Raw genomic sequence first — 21,314 nt, forward strand, 5'->3', positions numbered from 1 at the left:
AAATTGATAGTTTCAGAAGACCAATCTTTTGACAAAAAAGAAAAAAACATTAAGGGCAGAATTTCATAATATGTTTCTTTATTATTATTTTTCGTATTTGGATTAAAATCTTGCTTTATGTTCAATGAGACAAATTAGATTTTACATTATTTAAAAAGCTATGCTATGTTTGTGGTGCTGAGTTTAAATGTAAAATATTCTATTGAAGAATAATGAAATTCAGCAGAGGTGGGACCAAGTCATTACTTCCAAAGTCACAAGTAAGTCTCAAGTCTTTATGACATGCAGTTGACTGGCAGCTTGGTTAGGGTGTATCCTACCTTCTGCTTGTTGGCAGCAGGGCTAGCCACCCTAACCCAACTTCCTTACAAGACCCTAAATATAATGCAACAGAAAAAAATTAATAGATGGATGAAGGTAATCATAAAACACCTTTATAAATGCCAATAAAATAGAATTTATATGTTAATTCCAAACAACGTTAACTAGTTAGAGAAACAGGAAAATTCATTCCCCATGTTTTATTTTTAGTCTTTTATTTTTATCAAACTTGTGATCAATGGAGCAATGTTTTATTTTTATGTTTTTTAGAACTATTCTTTAAACATGTCAAAATAATAGTCTAACTCGAGTCAAATTATCAAGTCAAAGTCCACACCTCTCACATTAAGTAATTGCCTTTTCTTTTACTGTCTGATTCCTCTTGGCCAGACAAACGACATCACAGATGAAAAGAGCTTCCCATCCTTAACAGTTAACATTGTCAATATCAGGGTACGCACAGGGGCTTGAAATCCTTGAAAATATTTAAATTATAACAAAGAGTTTTCAAGGTTTGGAAAGTGCTTGATTTCTGTATAAAGTCCTTGAAAGTGCTTGATATTCTGACTGCACATTTCTGTAATAAAGAGGACTCTAAAAGTTTGATTAAAAACCTCAGTTTGATATTTTTATGTTAAAGGCACAAAATAGAGAGAGCTCACTTTTGCCTTTAATGATGTCTCTGAAACCCTCGGCGTTGCTCAGAGTGGGTTTGCTCCTTTACGTTATACCGGCATGTCAGCAGTAGATATCACCTGATAAAAAGACCAGCTGCTGGACCAATGGCGCCCTGTGGCATTGCTATGAAGAAGACCTACTTTGAGCACGTAATTATGTCTTGCTAGACGTGCATGTTTCCGGTGAGCAGGAGAAAACAGTATGCAAGGCAGTTGCCGTTGTTATGACCGCTGGCTTGAAACGCTAGATGCAAAACATGGTTGAAAGAAGTCGTAGTAGTGGGAGGGAATCTTAAATTTAAGTTAGCTTACACATTTTCAATTAAATTGCAAATTGATTGTTTGAAAGATGGATTGAACTAGGGTTTTATGTCATCTACTGTACTTTAGAATGTGCAAAAACAAAATTATTTTATTGAAAACTAGGGATGGGTACCGAATTCGGTACTGTTTTAGGTACCGACCAAATTACGTTGGCACTACTGAGTACCAATTCACTAAAAATCAAACAGTACCATGTTTCGGTACCTAAACACATCATCGTGACACTGGGGGAGTGTTAGAGTGGCTGATTTTGCATGCCGGACATGAACACGCCATTGAACGCACAAGAGCGCAATGACATCGGTAGCCGCTGCTACAAACAAAGCAAGCATGGCTGATAGAAAGCACTCGAAAGTATGACTTTTTAAAATACAATGCAGATTACGCTCGCAGCAATATTTGTGATGCAAAGTGCAAGGCCAGCAAGGTGAAAAATTCTAATCTGAGGAAGCACCTGGTTAAGCACCAGATTTTTCTTAAGGCTGAAGAATGCACAATTTTCATCAGCCTCAGATCTACAGCTACAACTCCTGCATTTGGCAACATTAGCAGCTTGTTGCCTGCAGCCACCAGCATAAGAGAAGAAATGTTTGAAACCACTGAGATGTTACAATACAAACAGCATGATGTTGTTTCGATATATAAGTTTATATATTGAGAAATAAATGTTAAATTGAAACATTTTGAGATTTTATTATTAAACATATTATTAGTTATTACCACATAAACACACACAAAAGTTTAGAAAATCAGTATCGTTGAGTACTGATACCGATTCCCAGGTACCAGGCATTGGTACCGTATCAGTTCAAATGTGAACCAAAAAGGTACCCATCCCTATTCAAATGCTAGTAAGGGTGGTTAGTTAATGGTTTAATTACGCAACAAGTAGCTGTGGCTTTGACGATATGTTGTGTCTCTGTAGTCTTTTGGGCTCCTTCTGCCCATATGCCCATTTCATATTATTACTATAACTTGGAGAACTTTAATTAGTTGCATAAAGTATTTTCGATTGTTGATAGGCTCCCTTCACATAGGGAACACTGTGTGTACCGTGGTTATAAAACTCAATGAAGAAAAGGCGCACTGAAATACAGACTACTCTGAAGTTTGGTGCTGGAAAAATTTAAATTTACCTTGAAAATGCTTGAAAAGTGCTTGAATTTTACTGTGGAAAAGTGTACAATCCATACACTATGGAAAAAAAGATTTGTTCACAGGTTCAGTTTTTGTTGCCAAGTGCTACCAGGTTGGAGAGTTGTTTTTGCAAAATATAAATCTGTCAAAAAGAATAATTCTTAATGTAAACTAAACAGCAAGGAGAAAAGATGATTTCTACTTTGGAGGGCTGTCAGGAAGGTTTATGTCTACTGCCTGAGATACGGGTACACATGTGGGAACTGTATTTCCATGCCCTGTCATGAAAAATAAAGCAGTGACAGTTCAGACCCACAGTAAACATTTGATCAATATTGTCAAAGACTGTAGCAGCAAAATAACTGTGATTTATGATTCATTTGTCTTTAATAGCTACATACGGTCATACAATCCACTGTTCTTGAAAAAATGTTTTATTTCAATTAATTTCAAAATATAGGCTTATATAAAACCAAGAAGAAGACATCTATAGCTGTGATGCAGAATATGAACACCCAAAAGTGCCCCATTCCCATAATTAAATCCATAGGATATCTAAGAAATTGTTATTAATATATTTCATATTTTTTAAACACCAATTTACACAGTAAATATATATTATATGTGAGGATCATCAACCAAAATTCTATTTCATTGTGCGTTAAAAGCATATATACTTATATAAACAATATATAGTATGCATTTATTTTACTGCACCTGCCCTGCAGTGTAAAATAAATTACTTTAAACTGTAACGCTTTAGAATTACCTGTTAACATCTCTTCTATTTCCCACCAATTATCTTGTTTAGAGCATTGTTAGCCCTGCCCACTTACTTTGATGAGCAACACAGACTGATTTTTTTTTTTTTATGTCTCCTTTCTTGGCATTTCAGGCACACCATATAGATAACCTGGTTGCTTACATGTGGCAGGGCAGTTTTGTCCTTCATTTAGATCAAGACTGCATTCAGCATTAAAGTAGACAACCATACTGCTGTAATAGTAACCTATGTTTGTATGACCTTCAACCACTTTGATTACTTGTGTGTGTGTGTGTGTGTGCGTGTGTGTGTGTGTGCGTGTGTGTGCGTGTGTGTTTGTGTGGGTGAGTGAGTGTGTAGTGTTGAGGGCGTGTATATGAGCAAGTTTGTCAATGGAAGGTACACACTTTCAAGAGAGATGAGAACGATAGAAAGCCTGCAACACTCAGCATCCAAGAGCAGCAAAGAGCTGGTGGACACAGCTTTCGAAGGCCGTAGCAGCAGCGGCCAACCCCGGGTCCTGTCCCCACGGCGGCCTGGCATCTACACAAACCCCGAGCAGAAAGACCGCCCAGCAGCAAACAGGAGGGACGCCCCCAGAGCCCCCAAAAGACCAGGCAGGCACCAGCCCACCACGGTAGCTGAGGCTCAGAAGGGCCAAGGGAGGAGGGGGAAATTAAAACCCCAACTGGCGAGCTGGCCTCAGGAAGGGCCAAGAGGGAGGGATGGCCACCAGAGCTCAGCTTATCCACTGCAGGCCACAGCCGGTCCAACACATCCCTGGGAGCAATAGGCCACCGGACCAGAGCCCACCACCCCAGGACATGGCCCGGGCACCATACAAATAACACCTTCAGGGGGCATTTTAGTGCTGAAACACTTTCTTGTCATAATGAGCAATTGTCTCCTCAATGAGTAATTGAGTAGACATCTCAATGTAAAGTCACATAAAAGCAGGCTGAATGGATTAAACATAATTTTCCAACAGTAGATTTGAGGCACACACAGTGAATAATATATTTTCCTTAAATTAAATACATTTTGCCATAGGCATGTGGCTACCAGCTACCATTTTATTTGTTCATGTGTTGTTTACAAATTATGCTTTTAATTTAGAAAGTGCGGCAGTGTAATTATTTCACATGTAGTTTTTTGACAGGCTTGTTTTCGTGTTCAGTGAAATGATTTTAATCTTTACCAAAGAAAAGCGAAGAATAATGTGTGGCAACTTTTAACTTTGAAATTAGCTTTGGATCATTTCGTAAGAAATAAATTTCAGTAATTTACCTGTCATGTAGCCCTCTGAAGTTCAGTGGTTCAGTCCTCCATTAAGTGCAGATTACTGGTTTGAACAGTTCATGTGTCACACGTCTTCAGAGAAAAATCCATTTTGCAGCAGGGGACATAAATGTTTGACTTTGCGTTGGCTGCTGCAAAATAGACACCAACAGAATGAAAGAATTTTCCATGCATATTGCCTCGGGTGGATTGTGACAGTTGCTAAAGAAGGGGAAGATTTTTAACTTTTTTCTGTAGACCAGACAGAATAAGTTTCCTCGAAAACTGACACTCTGGCTGAATGCTGCTAGCTCTGCTACAAGTAATCTCCTATAATATCACCATGGAAGCTGCAGTACCACATTTAGCATTTAGCCCTCCCCCCTTTCAACCCCTGCTGCCATGCCCTGGCTTTCCCATGGTAGAGTTTTGCAGCACTCTGCAGTACCTGCAGTTGCTCGGCTAAAGGGCATACAGACAAAGAGGCAGAGGCGATTATCTGTGTCTCATCCAGAGGCAGCGCACAGCAGTCATCTATTATGAAGTCTCTATGTGATGTTGGAGCCTTTCACAGGAGTCACAAAAGACTTAAGATTACTGAGATTCCCCTGATACCTTTGCTATTGTTAGCGAAATTAATATATGGCAGTGAGTGTGAAATATCTGTGCACAGAACGTGCAAAACAAAGCAACTGTTGTGGTGTTGGCAAAGACTACCTGATAAACAAGTACTGACTCCCACAGTAGTCATGTAAACTAACTCCTTTTGACTGTCAAGTATTGTTACACATGCAGGTTGTAACAATTTATTATTTTAGCTGAAACTAAGAATCCACACTTCTTAGTTTTTTTACAAATAGAATGATAAATTTCACAAATCTTAAATGATTTATCCTAATGCAAAAAACATAAAATATGCATTTTTGCATTTTCACAAACGCAATGAAATGGTTCTCCAATTGTGTTTTACAGAATCTTTATTCCATGTAGAATTGTCCATTTTCTGTTTAATTAGTTCAAGTATTCTTGATCTTGAACTTATTATTTCTAACTTAAGACTACATACTAGATTCTTAAAAAAAAAAAAAAGGTTAAAGCGTCCTCCAGTTCAGAGCCGATAGCCAGAAAACAGATGCTAACTTTAGCATTGTTCACAACTAACAGTTTGTGGTTTCTCACAGTCTTTAAAATTCTTATTTATTTGTTTTTGTCACTGTGTCTTTTCTTAATTCTACCAGATAGGGAAGTAAGGGAATCTTGTGGAACGATAACTTGCTCTATCTACTTGTTTTAGTCTAAGCAATCCGATTGACTTTTAAGAGTTCTATTTTTAAGTACAACAGGACATAGTTCTTGAGTGTTCCTGTTGTTTGACACAGGCCAACAACCCTTGGTCACATACACATTGAAGAAGCCTTCACCATGTTTAAACTATTTATGTGGTATCATTGTGGGAACTCAGTAAAAGAAAGAAACTTTACACACTGACAGACAAGACACAATCGATTTGTAAGTTCTGTGAGAATACTCTGACTGGATAACTGTAAGCTGATAGTGACACTAAGGTTACCATCTTTCTAGTTTCTTTTTCTACCATCTGGACTGTATTTATTTCCTAATTAAAAAAATAGAAAATACTTATATACTGGTCATAACTAAACAGAATAATTCTACTCCAAGCATAGATTTTGAAATATTAAAGCTTCAGTTAAAGCTGAATAAAGCCTTTATTCCTTTTGTCAAAAATCACCAAAATGTTATATTTTCAATGTTTTTGTTTCAGCCTTAGAAGCACATTAGAAGGTAACAAACATAAGACCCACACAATATGGAAAAGTCAAACCTGTACAGAATTATTCTACACTGACTGCGGGTTCTTTAAAGAATGGTTTGGTTATTATGTTTAAAAATAAATATATCAATATTCCCCTAAAAAATAGCTTTTTCTTGTTAGCTGCATGTATCGTTCCTCTGCTACCAGCTACCCAAAAGGCCTCCATTAAAATAGATTTAAGGTGGATAGCGTCTTTAGTTTTTGGAACTGAGTGTTGTCAGTCGAACCTATGAGAAGTCATTATTTGTTAATATAATAGAGCGAATCAAAAGCAACCTCCTTTCTTAGGTCAAACAAGAGTCTCAAACATAGATACAACAGGGCATTAAGTTTGAAGCACAGACCTTCATATTCAGGGATCATAATAATAGGCCAGTCTTATTTTAGCAGAGAAAGTCATGCGCTGACAGCAACTGGATAGTGGTATGTGAAACTGACTTAACCGTGTGCCACCAGATCTCATTATAGTCCTATTGCTTAGTTGTATAGCTTTTAAATAAGATGCAGGGTTTAATTTATCAAAAACACAGAGTGAAGAGTGAAACACTGTTAGAGGCAGTTAAAATCATGCTCTAGCTCATTAACTGTTACACACCAATTTTAATTGATTGAAACATGCTTTGCAGCAAGGTAATTATGTGTAAAGCAAAACTTTAAAGCAGAAAAGGCTCTTTACAACTCCAAACACAGACGATCAGTGCCGCTTTGATAAAACAGAACGTTGTTTAAAAACGGTGATTTCAATGCCTTGTGCCTCTTTGTTCCCCTTATTCTCTTTTTGGTCTGCATGTTTGATATGTGTTAATTAATGGTTTTTCATCTATAATTGGTATGTCCCACGATATTCACACAACTTTCTGCCTTTATTTTATTCAGTCTTAATAAAAATAAAAATAAAATAGTACCAGTAATTATGAAGAACCTTGAATTAACTGGAATAAAGCACAATGGATTCATCACTGAAGAGATGGCTCTTAAAAGCTCAAAAAGGACCCGCAGTTTAATTCCAGGCATACAAATCATTTCACACTCATCACAGGTAACTGTCACTGACATATTGCTGCTTTTAAATTGCCTCTTTTTATTTGTAGAGAAAAAAAATATATAAAGAAATACAATTATAGTTACCCTGCCAAGAGTGACTGAGATAACTCGGGTAAGAGTCAATGTGATGGCAAAGGGCCATGCTCTCTTTTTGTCGCATAATATGGAAATTATTTCAGTAGGTTTGATCTTCCCCAATTTGCATAATGTCTGTGTGGCTGAGCAGCATGGGTGGATCCTCATCATCTGATACTATACTTTGAGTTATTCTAATAATTAAAGGCAATAGCTTCTCAATGAGCTTACTTTATTTGGCCTGATTGAGCGATTGGCTTTACCTAGCTAATACAACGGCGAGCGAACACACACACGGTGAGGAGGGTAATAATGTCAGGACTGCATCGAAAACTCTGCCCATGATAGAGTAACTCATTTCCCATTAGCGGGGCCTGATTCCACATGGTTTCCTTCTTGCATAATGCCCCGACGAATGCCTGTGCTGCCACGTCACTCCAACTGACACCTCTTAACCAAACATAAGAAATGAAATAGACATGGAGCCTCGCTGCTGACACCTCTTAACCAAACATAAGAAATGAAATAGACATGGAGCCTCGCTGCTCATCGGCATTCAGCAGGCATCACCCTCACCCTGCTTTTCATGTACAACAAAGGCACCATTTGTGCACATCTGAAATGTTGCTTCAAGGAACAAGACTGAGAGTCAGAGAAAATCGAGCCCCTTGAGCTTTAGAAGCGATCTGGTTAAAGAGAGATCGCAGCCGTTTCAGTTAGCTCCACATAATGAAGACAGCAATTTCAGCTCAATTAACTGCTGAATTATACAGAACAGAATTACAAAGAAGGCTGGAATGTCTTGAAATTGTCTTTTTAACATATTACAAAATTAGGACTCCCTGTTAAACATTCAGTTCTTTCAGAAGGAATGTTTACATAGTCTTTCTAATCTCATTGATCAAAATATCTAAACAAAGACGTGTTTTCGAACTTAGGAAAAAGTTGACTCATCTGTAGATTCATTTGTCCAAAAACATTGTAGATGTTCTGGCCTTGTTCTACCTGCAAAGGTTTACTCTGACCTTCACATTTTTTCTGGAGAAAAAAAATCTTCCTCTTGCATACCCCGCATGCAAGTTAAATGTACAATTATCTTATCAGCATTAGTAAGAGCCTGCTGGAGGAACTGTAAAGATATTTTTGGAAACTCCATTTTTTTTTACTGTCTTGTGGTTTTCTTTCAGGATAAACCTGCTTAGATGGTCACACTTGGGCATCTTGGCAGCTGTTTTGACTGGCATGCATTTGTAGACAATTATTGATACAGTGGAATGGCTAGTTTGATTTATGTAAGACAACTTTAAATATCTTATCAAACTTATTGGCTGATGCCATCTTTTTTGAGAAGGCCTCAGACAAATCCCCTGATCTCACCATGTTGTTCACTCTAACTTCAAGAGTTAGAAGCAGACCACACTAAATGTCTAAGGCTAAAAATAGGGCAATCCTCCTTTACAACATTGTTCAGTAAAAATAATGAAGTTCTAATCATACACACCTGATATACGTCCATATGTAATTATAGCCATTTAGGTGAGAATACATGTAGATGTAAATAAATCTTTACCAGAATTAGCATTTTTATTTCAATCTGAAAAGACTCACAAAGAAAAGGGATGGCAATCAGAAAAGTTTTAATGATGTGAAATTACATGGTTATTTCTTTGGCGCTCGGACCTGTTTACTTTTCCATTAAATATTTTCTCTGTTCCTTTGATTAGTAGTTTACTTGGTTTAGTTTATATTTGCTTAGATTCTTGTGCCTGTTTACATGTCCTTAGATTTAGTTCTCTCTAGAGTTACCATTTATGTTTAGCTTTATGTTTAATGTTTCTATTGGTTTAATAGCTGTGTTTATTGATTCCTTCTGTTTACTTTGTTCTGCCTTTCCTCTTTGCTGTTCCCCTAGTAGTTCCTCCTCTTGTCCTTAGGTCCCCTTCAATTATTATTTACTCAGTGTCCATTTCCCTTTTATATTAGTAATTCTCCCCAGCCTTATTTCTCGTATCGTTCTCCGTATTAGTCTCTGCTGTTTAAGTTCCTTCCAACAGGTTATAGTTTATAGTTATTAGTTTCCTCACTAGGCTTAGTTCCACTTATTGTTTATGTTTTACTTTATAGTAATTCTAGGTCTTTGCTTCCCTGCTCTTCCTTAACAGATAATGTTATCCTTAGATTCTAGTTTCCCTTTGGTTTTCTTATAGTTTAGTTCCCTCTTGTCCCTGTGTTTCCTAGTTCTTGTCGCCATTGTAACCATTCATTTCCTCAGTCTCCACAGCCAGTTCCCGCACATGCTTCCACTTCTCTTCGATTAACCTAGCTTCTCCCTCATTGGTCCACTCTCCTTCTCTCCCTGCTTATATACCTGGTTCCTCTAATTATTCTTCGCTGGTTCCTCGTTTCATGTATACCATGTTTGTCACGTCTCTCCCCGAGCTCTTTGGATTATGCTTCTTGTGAATTCTCTTCTCTAAATCTTCTACGACCTTGTAAGTGCTGATCTCTGAGCCTTAATAAAAGAAGATCTGTTTTCAATATGCTGAGCCCAAGTGACTGTTTGCATTTTGGTCCAAAACATCCTCAGACCGTGATAGATATTGTTAAAATGTGTCCAAATATGTTACAAAACACATAGGCTTCCATAGGGTGTTCTACAATTTTATCCATCAGGAAGGGAGGCAGGAAATTATTAAGGACTTGACATCAACTTAAAAGCAAGATAAGAGACAGTGAGTAGGTAGGAAGTAGTTGTAGATCTCCAGCAGAAGTGTATAAAAGATGTATGGTCAGGGATGAGGAAGATCACAGCCTTAAAGCAGAAGGGGGATCAAATAGATGGAAGTCTGGACAGAGTCAATGAACCAGACCTATTCTCTAATGGGTTTAGTGGAGGAAAAACTTCAGCGTCCTCTTCCCCTGCCCCCAGCCAAACAGACATTCCACCCTACATTGACCCACAGCTTTTACGTAACACCTGAGATGGTTTATCTTCTGCCTCACTCATTGATCCTGCTGCTTCTTCATCATTGTCTTCAGCCGTCCCACCTTGTTCAGGTTTCTTAGAAGGCTCATCCAACAGCCCTGAACAACTACAGGACTGTTGAGTACTTATTTTGTTACCTTTAGTTATGCCAGGTTGGTTAACCAAAACCAGTCTTGTCAAAATATAAACTGTATTGGCGCGGCGGTGGCGCAGGGATAAAGAGCACGACGCACGTACGGAGGCTACAGTCCTCGTCACAACCATTAATGGTTCGGGTCCTGGCCAGTTGATCTTTGCTGCGTGTCTTCCCCTCTCTCCACCCCATTTCCTGTCCATCTGCTTATAAAATAAGTGCCACTAGTGCCGCAATATAAAAAAAAATATGCATACAATAATCCATGTGTTTATCACAATATGACTAAATTATGGCAATTCACTTTCTACTGGGATCAGTCAGGCCTATCTTTTAAGCCTTCAGCTCCTTCAGGATGCAAACATAACTTACCTGTTCTGTCATCTCTCCATTGGCTGCCGGTGTGCCAAAGGTCTGATTTTAGAATCCTTCTCTTGGCTTTCAAATGTGGTAATGGTCTTGCTTCTCCGTACCTTTCTGACTTACTTCAACCCTATGTTTCACCAAGGGTGCTCAGATCTGCTGACCAGCTTCTGTATGTTGTAGTTGTACCAAAAACTTGGCTTAGGCTCAGAGGAGACTGCGCCTTTTCGGTCATGGCTCCAAAATTATGTAACAAGTTGCTATTAACTATTTTTTTCTGGTTTTAAGTCTCCCTACAAAACACATGCATTTTCGGTGGCTTTTGACACAGTGTGACTTGGTTTGTTGCGATCTCTATTTTTATTTTACTACAGTTTTTGTATGTTTTATTCTGCTTCTATTGTTTTTTGTTATATTTTATTATTATTATTGTCTTGGTTTTACCTGTTTTAGTGCTGTACAGCATTTTGGTTAAGCAAATAGGTTTTTAAATGTCCTTTATAAATATAACAGATTTTGGATATGTTGCCTTAACATCCCACAAATAAGGTCCTGGAGACTCCTGTTGACCCACCTGAGTAACAAACAAGCACATTTAGGAACCCCGTGCAGTTTACTTATTGTAATGGGATCGCTACAGGAGATCCTACCCACACTCATCAACATCTACCACTGTTTCACAAATCAATAATTCTACATAGTTTGATTTGGATGAAATTTGGAACACAACTAGACCATGATGGTAGTGTGGATTCATCAATTTGCAAGGAGTTGTCTGGTATAAAACAAGCACCTTTGGGCATAGTTGGTGAGCATCATGAGTGGAGTGATGTGGAGTGTTCAACAATCAGTTGAAACGGAGAGGGAAGGTCAGCAGACACAGATTATGCATAATAGATATTAGACAGCATTACTAGCACTTGACATAATTTGATCGAGGGCCACATTGTGGGTTTTTTTTTTTTTTTTTTTTGCTTGAGTTACTGTGGTAAAGTGGTAGTGTTAAGTGTCAGTTATGATTTCTAAATGTATCAGCATACTGTCACTCACACCAACAAGCAATTTTTCTGTTTCTCAGAGATCAGTCACAGAGACAAACCAGAAATCTGCAGTTTTTAACTGTGGCCTAATAGGGGGCAATAATACACTAATATGTAAACTGTCTGCTCGGAAAATAAGAAGAACAATACTGAAAAAAAATTAAATAAACTGATTTCCCTACCAGACAAACAAAGCGTTCTATGTCTCCTTGTGTTCCCCAAGAGGCAATCATCTAAATGGCGAAAATAGCAGATTTCCCAGCATCTAAAAACTACTGTCATTGTGTTGGTTTTTTTCTTATACTTTTTTCTTATACTTATGGTATGAGTCATAGTTTGCTTTAAATACTATGTGTTTGATGCCACCCTATGAATTGAAGTGTCCTTGTCACTGCTGGAATTCACAGCCAAGTACATGTGGATGTCTGCAGAAAGCCCTAGCAAACACCAGAGGGTATGTACAGATGATGAAATTTATGTCACCCAGGCTTGGTGGTTGAGCCAATAGTGGAAAAAGCCTAATGTGCCTATGATGCAGTGTCTGTGTCTGGTGACCTTTGCTCACAATTTTGATTGACTGCCAGGGCCTTCGGTTCATGACGCTGCCACCACTTATGCCCTTTGGTGCTCGTTTTAGAGATCCTTACAAACTGAATCATCTACTTGTTTTCACTAGATTGCATGTGTACCAAATTATGGCAGCATTTCACCATAACATTTTAATATAATTGTGGCCTGCTTGAGAAAATTGCATCTTCAGAACATCAACAACAAACCTTAACCAAGTCAAATCTAAATGGTCCATAGACCTGTAGGGTAAATATTTTAGGTATTTAATTTTAAAGTGAATGTTTTTCATATTGGGCTGCACGGTGGCGCAGTTGGTAGCACTGTTGCCTTGCAGCAAGAAGGTCCTGGGTTCAATTCCCAATCAGGGATCTTTCTGCATGGAGTTTGCATGTTCTCCCCGTGCATGCGTGGGTTCTCACCGGGTACTCCGGCTTCCTCCCACAGTCCAAAGACATGCCTGTTAGGTTAATTGGTCACTCTAAATTGCCCTTAGGTGTGTGAATGAGTGTGTGCATGGTTGTTTGTGTGTTGTCCTGCGATGGACTGGCGACCTGTCCAGGGTGTACCCTGCCTTTTGCCCATAGACTGCTGGAGAGAGCTCCCCCGCGACCCCCTATGGAATAAGCGGTAGAAAATGACTGACTGACTGTTTTTCATATTCATGGATCAACTGACTGGTAATGAAATTCAATGCTCTATGACAGCCCTCAAGTGGTCACATAATTATTAGCTGAACTAATCAGACACTAAGTCATGCAGCCAAGTTCAAGCATCCAGCATACCAAGGTGAATGAAGCGTCTGCATAGTGCAGCATGAGACTAATATTAATATCTTGTCAGTGCTCCAATATTTTAGAAGCAGTTTGAGCGATTTTGCAGTAGCGGCATACATAAGCAGTATACATATCCATAAAATGTGTCAGAGCCATAATTATCTGATGGTCAAACTGTGGATGCTGCAGTGTCAACTGCATAGTATGGCATAGCTTCTTCCTGACACCTTGGAAAGGAAAGGCAGATGCACAATTGTGTGACTAAGGTAAAATGTCTTTTGGGTTATGTTTTTAATAAAGGGGGGAAAATGTTGGAATAATTGAATAAAGATTTGTCTTATAGTTTCTCCTATTTATTAACTTGACTATTTGATTATATAACTTTTCATGATATATGTGTGAGAAAGGATGTGATGAGTTTGTCTGCAGGCAAAGATAATAAATGGAGCTGAGCTTGCAGAGAAGGAAGCAGTCCAGTTGAGGAGGTCATAAAAATGAAGGCTGATTGCACTGAACAAAAGGCGCAACTGGCCCTGGAAGCTGAAAGAGGACTGTTGGAAATGTGTTGTTAATGGATAAAGCTGTTTATGACTTGTTTACGATGCAGCTGTTGTTTTCCCATCCTTAGAGAGTAACGTTCTTTGTAAATAGGGACCCCCGAAAGATAATAAAAAGAGAGGTGCGGACAGATGCTGTTCAGAGCGGTGCGAGATCTGTAACTGAGCACATCTTGACCGTTTCTCCTCGCAGCGAGTAAAATAACTAATACTTTGTCTCTTTTTTCTTTTTGTGTTGTTATAAGTATTGTAGGTTGTTTAAACCTGACAGAAAATACATGAAAAAAATTCAGATCCTTCAATACCTGATTTTGAGTTCAGTTTGCAAAGCGACATCTTACAGTGTGCTCTGAAGGATTCCTTCACTTTAAAACATGCATTATAAAAAAAAAATGGAACCATGGTTCAGCCAACACCACAGGACTAAAGAGGGAAGCCAAATGACAATTAACAGTTAAGGTGGAATTTATTGGTTGGGAAGAAAACATAAAAGCAGAATTTTCTACGTTCCAGAAAGAAAAAAAATAAATTTACAGCCCACTAACAGGCACAGCAAGGAAGATAGTGGCCCATCTGCCTCTGATCACAGCCCATTGAGAGGCAACACTTGTGCAGCTCTAGTGTGGAGTTTGGTATAAGCTCCTTTGTATACAGAATGAATAAGAAGATTCTTCAACATGGGTTGAGAACCCAGAGATAAGTTAAAAGTGACAAAATGTGTCATGGCATTCATCTGAGCGAGGCTTTGTAACTCTTCAGCTGCTTGTAGCTACAGGACTACTTGAGATAAGCATTGTGCCAAAGCTCTCAGAGGATCTGCCCTGCTTCTACCTCTGAAAATAGCACTATAAGGAGGTCTTCTTGAAATAGTCTCGCATCACATCCTGATACTTCACTTTTATGTACCGAAGGGTCCATATACACACGTGGACAAAATTGTTGGTACCCCTCGATTAATGACAGAAAAGCCCACAATGGTCACAGAAATAACATGAATCTGACAAAGACAGTAATGAATAAAACAACAAATGAACAAATTAAATTCAGACATTGCTTTTCAAACATGCTTCAACAGAATTATTTTCAAAAATAAACTCATGAAACAGGCCTGGATAAAAATGATGGTACCCCTGAAAATAATGTGACCAAAGGGACATGTTAAATCAAGGTGTGTCCATTAATTAGCCTCACAGGTGTCTACATTCTTGTAATCAGTCAGTGGGCCTATATATAGGGCTACAGGTAGTCACTGTGACATGGTGTGCACCACACTCAACATGGACCATAGGAAGTGAAGGAAAGAGGTGTCTCAGGAGATTACAAAGAAAATTATAGAAAAGCACGTTAAAGGTAAAGGTTATAAGACCATCTCCAAGCAGTGTCATGTTCCTGTGACTACAGTTGCACATATTATTCAGAAATTTAAGATCCATGGGACTGTAGCCAACAACAAGATGGAAAAATGAAGCATATGAAGAAAAAAACACTGTCCCTACTGTGAAACATGGAGGAGGCTCTGTTGTGTTCTGGGGCTGCTTTGCTGCATCTGGCACAGGGTGTCTTTAATCTGTGCAGGGTATAATGAAATCTCAAGACTATCAAAGGATTCTAGAGAGAAATGTGCTGCCCACTGTCAGAAAGCTTGGTCTCAGTTGCAGGTCATGGGTCTTGCAATAGGAAAACCCAAAAAACACAGCTAAAAACTCCCAAGAATGGCTAAGAGAAAAACATTGGACTGTTCAGAAGTGGCGTTCTATGAGCCCTGACCTAAATCCTACTGAGCATCTTTGGAAGGAGCTGAAACATGCCGTCTGGAAAAGGCCCCCTTCAAACCTGAGACAACTGGAGCAGTTTGCACATGAGGAGTGGGCCAAAATACCTGCTGAGAGGTGCAGAAGTCTCACTGACAGTTATAGGAATCATTTGATTGCAGCGATTGCCTCAAAAGGTTGTGCAACAAAATATTAAGTTGAGGGTACCATCATTTTTGTCCAGGCCTGTTTCATGAGTTTATTTTTTTAAATAATTCTGTTCAAGCATGTTTGAAAAGCAATGTGTGACTTTCATTTGTTCATTTTCATATAATTGTTATTCATTATTACCTTTGTCACATTCAAGTTATTTCTGTGACCATTGTGGGTTTTTCTTTCATCAACCGAGGGGTACCAACAACTTTGTCCACATGTGTAGGAAGCACCAGTGTTCCAGGTCCAGAAGAGGTTCAAATGGTGTACAGCACTGGCAGGCGTAATGATGTTTAAATTACAAGTCACCATCTTGGTCACCATCACAGTGTTTTTTCCCTTGGGGGTGTCAGAGCAAACTCATTTCATAAACACAATGATCCCTAAAACATTCATAACAAACAAGAAAATGGGGTCAGATACCCTCCTCCTTCACATCTATTCCATTTTTCTTTTAAGCACATTTGTTACACCCACTAATGACTGATAGGTTCACAGTCTCACAGTGATGCCTATAAGGTTTGGTCTTTCACATGTGCTCAGACAAATTGAAGGTTTTATACAACAAAGGCATGAATTATAATAGCATGCAACCATGACAATTTGTATTGAGGCTGATAGTGTGCTGAGGACAATGATAAAGTGTGGTAATAAAATGCAAACAAAAGCCAGTAAGATAGATGGGAGAAAACTTACAGCTCGGAGAGTTGGAGGTGCTGGAAGAGCTGCCATGACAGGGTGGTTAGCGGATTTTTCGACAGGTTTCTGTGAAGAAAATGAAAGGCAAAAGTGAAGGATAAATTCATTTGTTTCATACATAATGTCCCATGTTCATCTTGTGTACAGAACCCCTTTTTACATCAAGATTTTAAGTATATTTGGTTTGAACATAGAACATGAAGGGGGATAAATACTTGTGGCAATACCTCAAATCCTTCCAGTAGCAACAAGGAACATTTGAGTTATATTTTGTAAATTCATGCAAATTTTAGCATGTATATTCACATTCTGAACACTATAATACTTTGCAACAAGGCATTTCAAGTGCATTATAAACCTGATGAGTTGTAATGGAAATAAAATACATAGGTGGTAGATTTTAAGATACATGAACTGTCTCCCAAGTAGCTATAATGTTGTATCAGTGTGACCTTATGCAATATTTGACCAGCTGTCTTTGATCCAGCCTCTTGTGTTTTGCTTTATATGTCCAGAGCTGATTCCATCTGTTACTTGTTTTCCATCCTGTACATTTTGTTCTGAAGTGTCTAAATAAAGCTGATTTTCTTTCCTCTTGCTTTCTTCTTAGTGAGTTTTAGAAAAGAATGTGTTTCTCTTTAGTGTTGTTTTCATGGTCATGTTTGTTTACTTGTGGTGCAAACTGTGTTTTTATAAGCAGATGATTAATTAGAGGAATGTCAACATCCATTCATCATCAGAGATCAGAATGGAAATTACGCTTGTATGCATGCATATAATTTCATAATGATTGCTTTCTTACATACACACTAACATACACACCAAACCCAGTAAATGTCCTTTATCCAACATGTAGATATTGGTCTATTTAACAAGAATCTGTAAAAAAACTGGTATTTGAGTGTTTCCTTCTTGGAACATCAGAAACTTGTACCAACAACACTTCAGCGTTTTGATCTTTGTACTGCTGATGTAAACATAGCTCAATGGTTAAACACACATTTGTAAGAATATTCATCAACCCATATTATGTTCAAACTAGGTTTCAAACTTCATGGGAGTGATCGACACCAGGTATTTATGCTTTTATAAAAAAAAGGTTTTTTGCTATTTACTGTATGTCTACAAAGCATTGTTTCTGTTTCAGCATTGATCTCTTTAAATGCCCCATCTCTAAGACCTAGTCTCTCCTTATTGGTCTGGCATTTGGAATATGATAGAATGCAGAACAACCATTTCTCTTTTGATCCATGCATGCAACGCAGTACTTGACACATTCATGGACCTCTAAAAAGATGTGTAAAAAAAACTGAATCAGTTTATCTTTTATTGCATCACTGTCTCACACAATGTTGAAACATTCAACATTTAATTTGAGTCACTGTATTTGGTAAGAAGAAAAATGGTGGGTTTTCCCCAACTAAATACATATGCTCAAATTGCTCATTGAAACCTAGAAAATCTTAAGTGAGAGACTATACTGCTGCAATAATAGATTACACATAGCCTTACACATCTTTACCAGGGGTAGCCATAAACTTTACTATATCTTTTAGATGCTTTATGAGTCCATTTTATTATATTTTTTCAGGTCTTTATAAATAGGAAATTTAAAAAATATACGATTTTACTTGCCATATAAGTAAATGTTCTTAAAATTTCTGAGTAATACAAATAATGAATCTCATTAATCAGAATCTGAGTCCACAGGCCTGCATTACCAGTTGGAAATAAATAGGTCTGTCTCAGTGGAGCTTCAGGGCCTAGCCAACTCAATAAAAGAAAGTTGACTGCTTGCAAGTCAAATAACTCAATTGACTTAAGAACCTCCTCTGACTCAGGAAGCAGCCAAATTCTATAGCAAATATCCTCAGAGGGGATTTTACCAAAACCTTGAATTAGACATGCATAACTACAGTATATTAGTTAAATGATAGTGCTGTTACAACAGTAAGTGATAAAATGAGTGGTGTATATCAAATCTTAAGACTGTGTGCAGTGAATGATATTGATGATTTTATGGTTATGGTTTTAGGTTTCCTGTGATGTGGGTGGTTTTGTTGTTACCCCAACTAGCTTCCTACCATCCAGAAAAAAGGAAAGAGTATAAAACAATAATAAACAGAGGCACTGTGATATTTAGTGTACAATTACAGGTCAGCCATAGAAAACAAGAGATACATCAAAATGGAAGGTTTTCATCTGTGAAAACTCTAAATTAGCAAAATAAAATTAATGAATGATAAGTTATCCACTTATGTTTAATCTTTAATCGGTTTCTTATAAGTGCTTAAATGTGCTATCTCCTTCATACAAAGTCCATGCAGGTTAATTTGTATGGGAGACCTATTAGTCTTTCTTATAACTAGACATGTTGCCATAGCAACAGGGAGTTAAGGAGGTTGCAGGTCTGCCTTATTCTCTGTATCACACATACAATCACACATGCAAATGCACAGACATGTAGAAATACAAAACACATCTCAACAGATAAATGTGGGTGTATTTGTTTTTATATGCACATGTATGTGTGTGTGTGTTGTCTAGAGAAATATGTAAAGATGATGAAATTTCACCTTGCAAAGAAAATCTGCGGTCTCAAAGGGGCCGTGTTATCCTCAGAGAATATATTAAAAGACAGAGAGAGAGAGAGTGGGAAAGTGGGCGAGCTCATTAGCTGATGGAGAGCGAGGCCACTCAACACTTGCGTCAAATCAAACACCCTAAAATAGACACTCAGTCACACCAGACTTTTTTAAATAGGCACGTGTCAAATAACATAAAAGAACACACATTGGACTGCATGTCTCAGATTATTTATGCACTAGAACTAGACATGTGAATATGGTAGTGTTCAGTTACACTCACATCATACCGTCAGGCTATGTTTCAGCCATTTACTGTCATGAGCGCAACGTAGAATGACTGAACACAAAAACTGGCAGTAGAAATGTATCACACAGTTTAATAATGGTGCGATGGTACTACTTAAGGATGTTGACATTAACATGTTATTTATAGAATACCCAGATGAGTCTATAAATAACAATAAATCAATTTTCATGGTTGTGATATAGTTACAGCTGCCAATTAAGGTTTTGTGGATTCAATACAGTCATGTCCAACAAGCAAATGTTTTTAACATAAAACATAGACATAGACATAAAGCACTATGTCCATGTAATGCTGACAGATCATAATGACAAAGTATTCTCAGTAAAAGCAGAAAGCAGTATAAAAAATTTGATCAACTCCAGTTTAAAAATGTTTCCAACTGTATTCTGTAAAGTTAAAATATAGGACATGCAACTGTGAATATCTGGTACATAATTATAAAGTACCACAGCATACAACTGATCTTTAAAATGTGCCTAGAGTAGGCCATCTCTCTCCAAACTGACAATAACTATATAGTGAGTGCATAATAGAACATTTAAAGCAACACAAGCCTTTCTTACTTTATGCTAGTTTGCATTAACATAATAGTTTTTCTTATTAGGCCCAGGCACCAAATACAATGCAAAGGTCTGTTCTTAGCCTACTGAGAACAGGAACTCATATGTTTTACTTGTGGACTGAGAGTAGGGCCTAAGAACAACAACTGCAGCCAGATTCTCCTATTTATGGTAGGACATAAATGTCTGTATGTATTTCACTTTGCTACTATAGAATAATAGAGAATGGAAATCCACTTGTTCACTCATTCCTGCATGTAGCCCTACAATAGATTTTGTATTATTATTTTTTTTCCAGAAACTGACAAATAATAAAAAGACAAATGCACAAAACAAGTGCACAGTTTAAAGTACTTTAACACAGAACTTCAATGCAACACATTGCTTTGCCCACTACGACAAGTCAAGAGCAGCCAACATTTCAAACTGCTCCACATATTTTAGACACTTTTCCCAAGTGGAAGCAAAAAGGTGTAATAGGTAGATAAGTGTAAATAAAGCTGTGAATAATGCCAATGTAGAACAGATGGACACCCATGGAACCCAATGAGCCCTTACTCTGTAGTGTTAGCACAGAAGTTGTTTTTCCAGCTAGCTGGCTTGAAGCTAGAAAATACCAGCCAGATACATACAAATTTGTAAGCTTTAATGGAGCTGGTAGCAGATTTTGTTCTGTTAACACATAACACATCTAACTGTTTTCAATGTTTTCCTTTCTTTCTACTACATTAAGCCAACTAGTTATTGGGAATTTACAAGACTCTCACCAAAAAAAGTCCAGTAAGGCTCCTCCCTCTAGTATGGTGCACTTTTTTTAGTCATTGTCTTTTCAAGCCTCATCAACTTCAGTACAGATAAAACTGTATATTAACATACCATGTAAGAAGACACATAACCTTTTTTTTTCTCATTGTTTGACATTAAACCAGACATTAACCCTTTTATACAGTCTAGTTTATTCTTGGGTAAACATTCCAGGTCTCCAAAGGTGTCGTGCTCTCTTACAGAGCAGGACATTTGCATCCTGGAGAGGCCACAAGTACCCTGTTCGAATCCCACAGCCGGCCACTCTGGGACCCTAAGCACCATTCAGGGGATAAGATCCTTATCCCCAGAATGCTCCCTGGGAGCCGCACAATGGCAGCCCACTGCTGCCTAAGGAATAGGTTAAATACAGAGGATAATTTCTCCATCAATAAAGTCAAATTATTATTATTATTTAATGCAAGTAGAAACAGCATAGTAATGACCAGCCTTAGTTTGTAAGAAGCAGATGGGTTTTGTACGATAGATTAACCCAGTGAGCATGCTGGCTGAAGTG

The 21,314-nt window shown here is 37.9% G+C and overlaps 1 protein-coding gene across 1 annotated transcript in view; it reads right to left on the bottom strand.

The window, feature by feature from the left end:
• ntrk3b (neurotrophic tyrosine kinase, receptor, type 3b) overlaps positions 1-21,314 on the bottom strand; it is a 398,812-nt gene that overhangs the window by 205,168 nt on the left and 172,330 nt on the right. The window contains exon 5 of the mRNA XM_047363471.1: positions 16,536-16,604. Coding sequence (XP_047219427.1) covers positions 16,536-16,604 — 69 coding nt within the window. The remainder of the gene's footprint in view (positions 1-16,535; positions 16,605-21,314) is intronic.

Source organism: Girardinichthys multiradiatus, chromosome 4 (genome assembly GCF_021462225.1).
Source record: "Girardinichthys multiradiatus isolate DD_20200921_A chromosome 4, DD_fGirMul_XY1, whole genome shotgun sequence".
Classification (NCBI taxonomy): Eukaryota; Metazoa; Chordata; class Actinopteri; order Cyprinodontiformes; family Goodeidae; genus Girardinichthys; species Girardinichthys multiradiatus.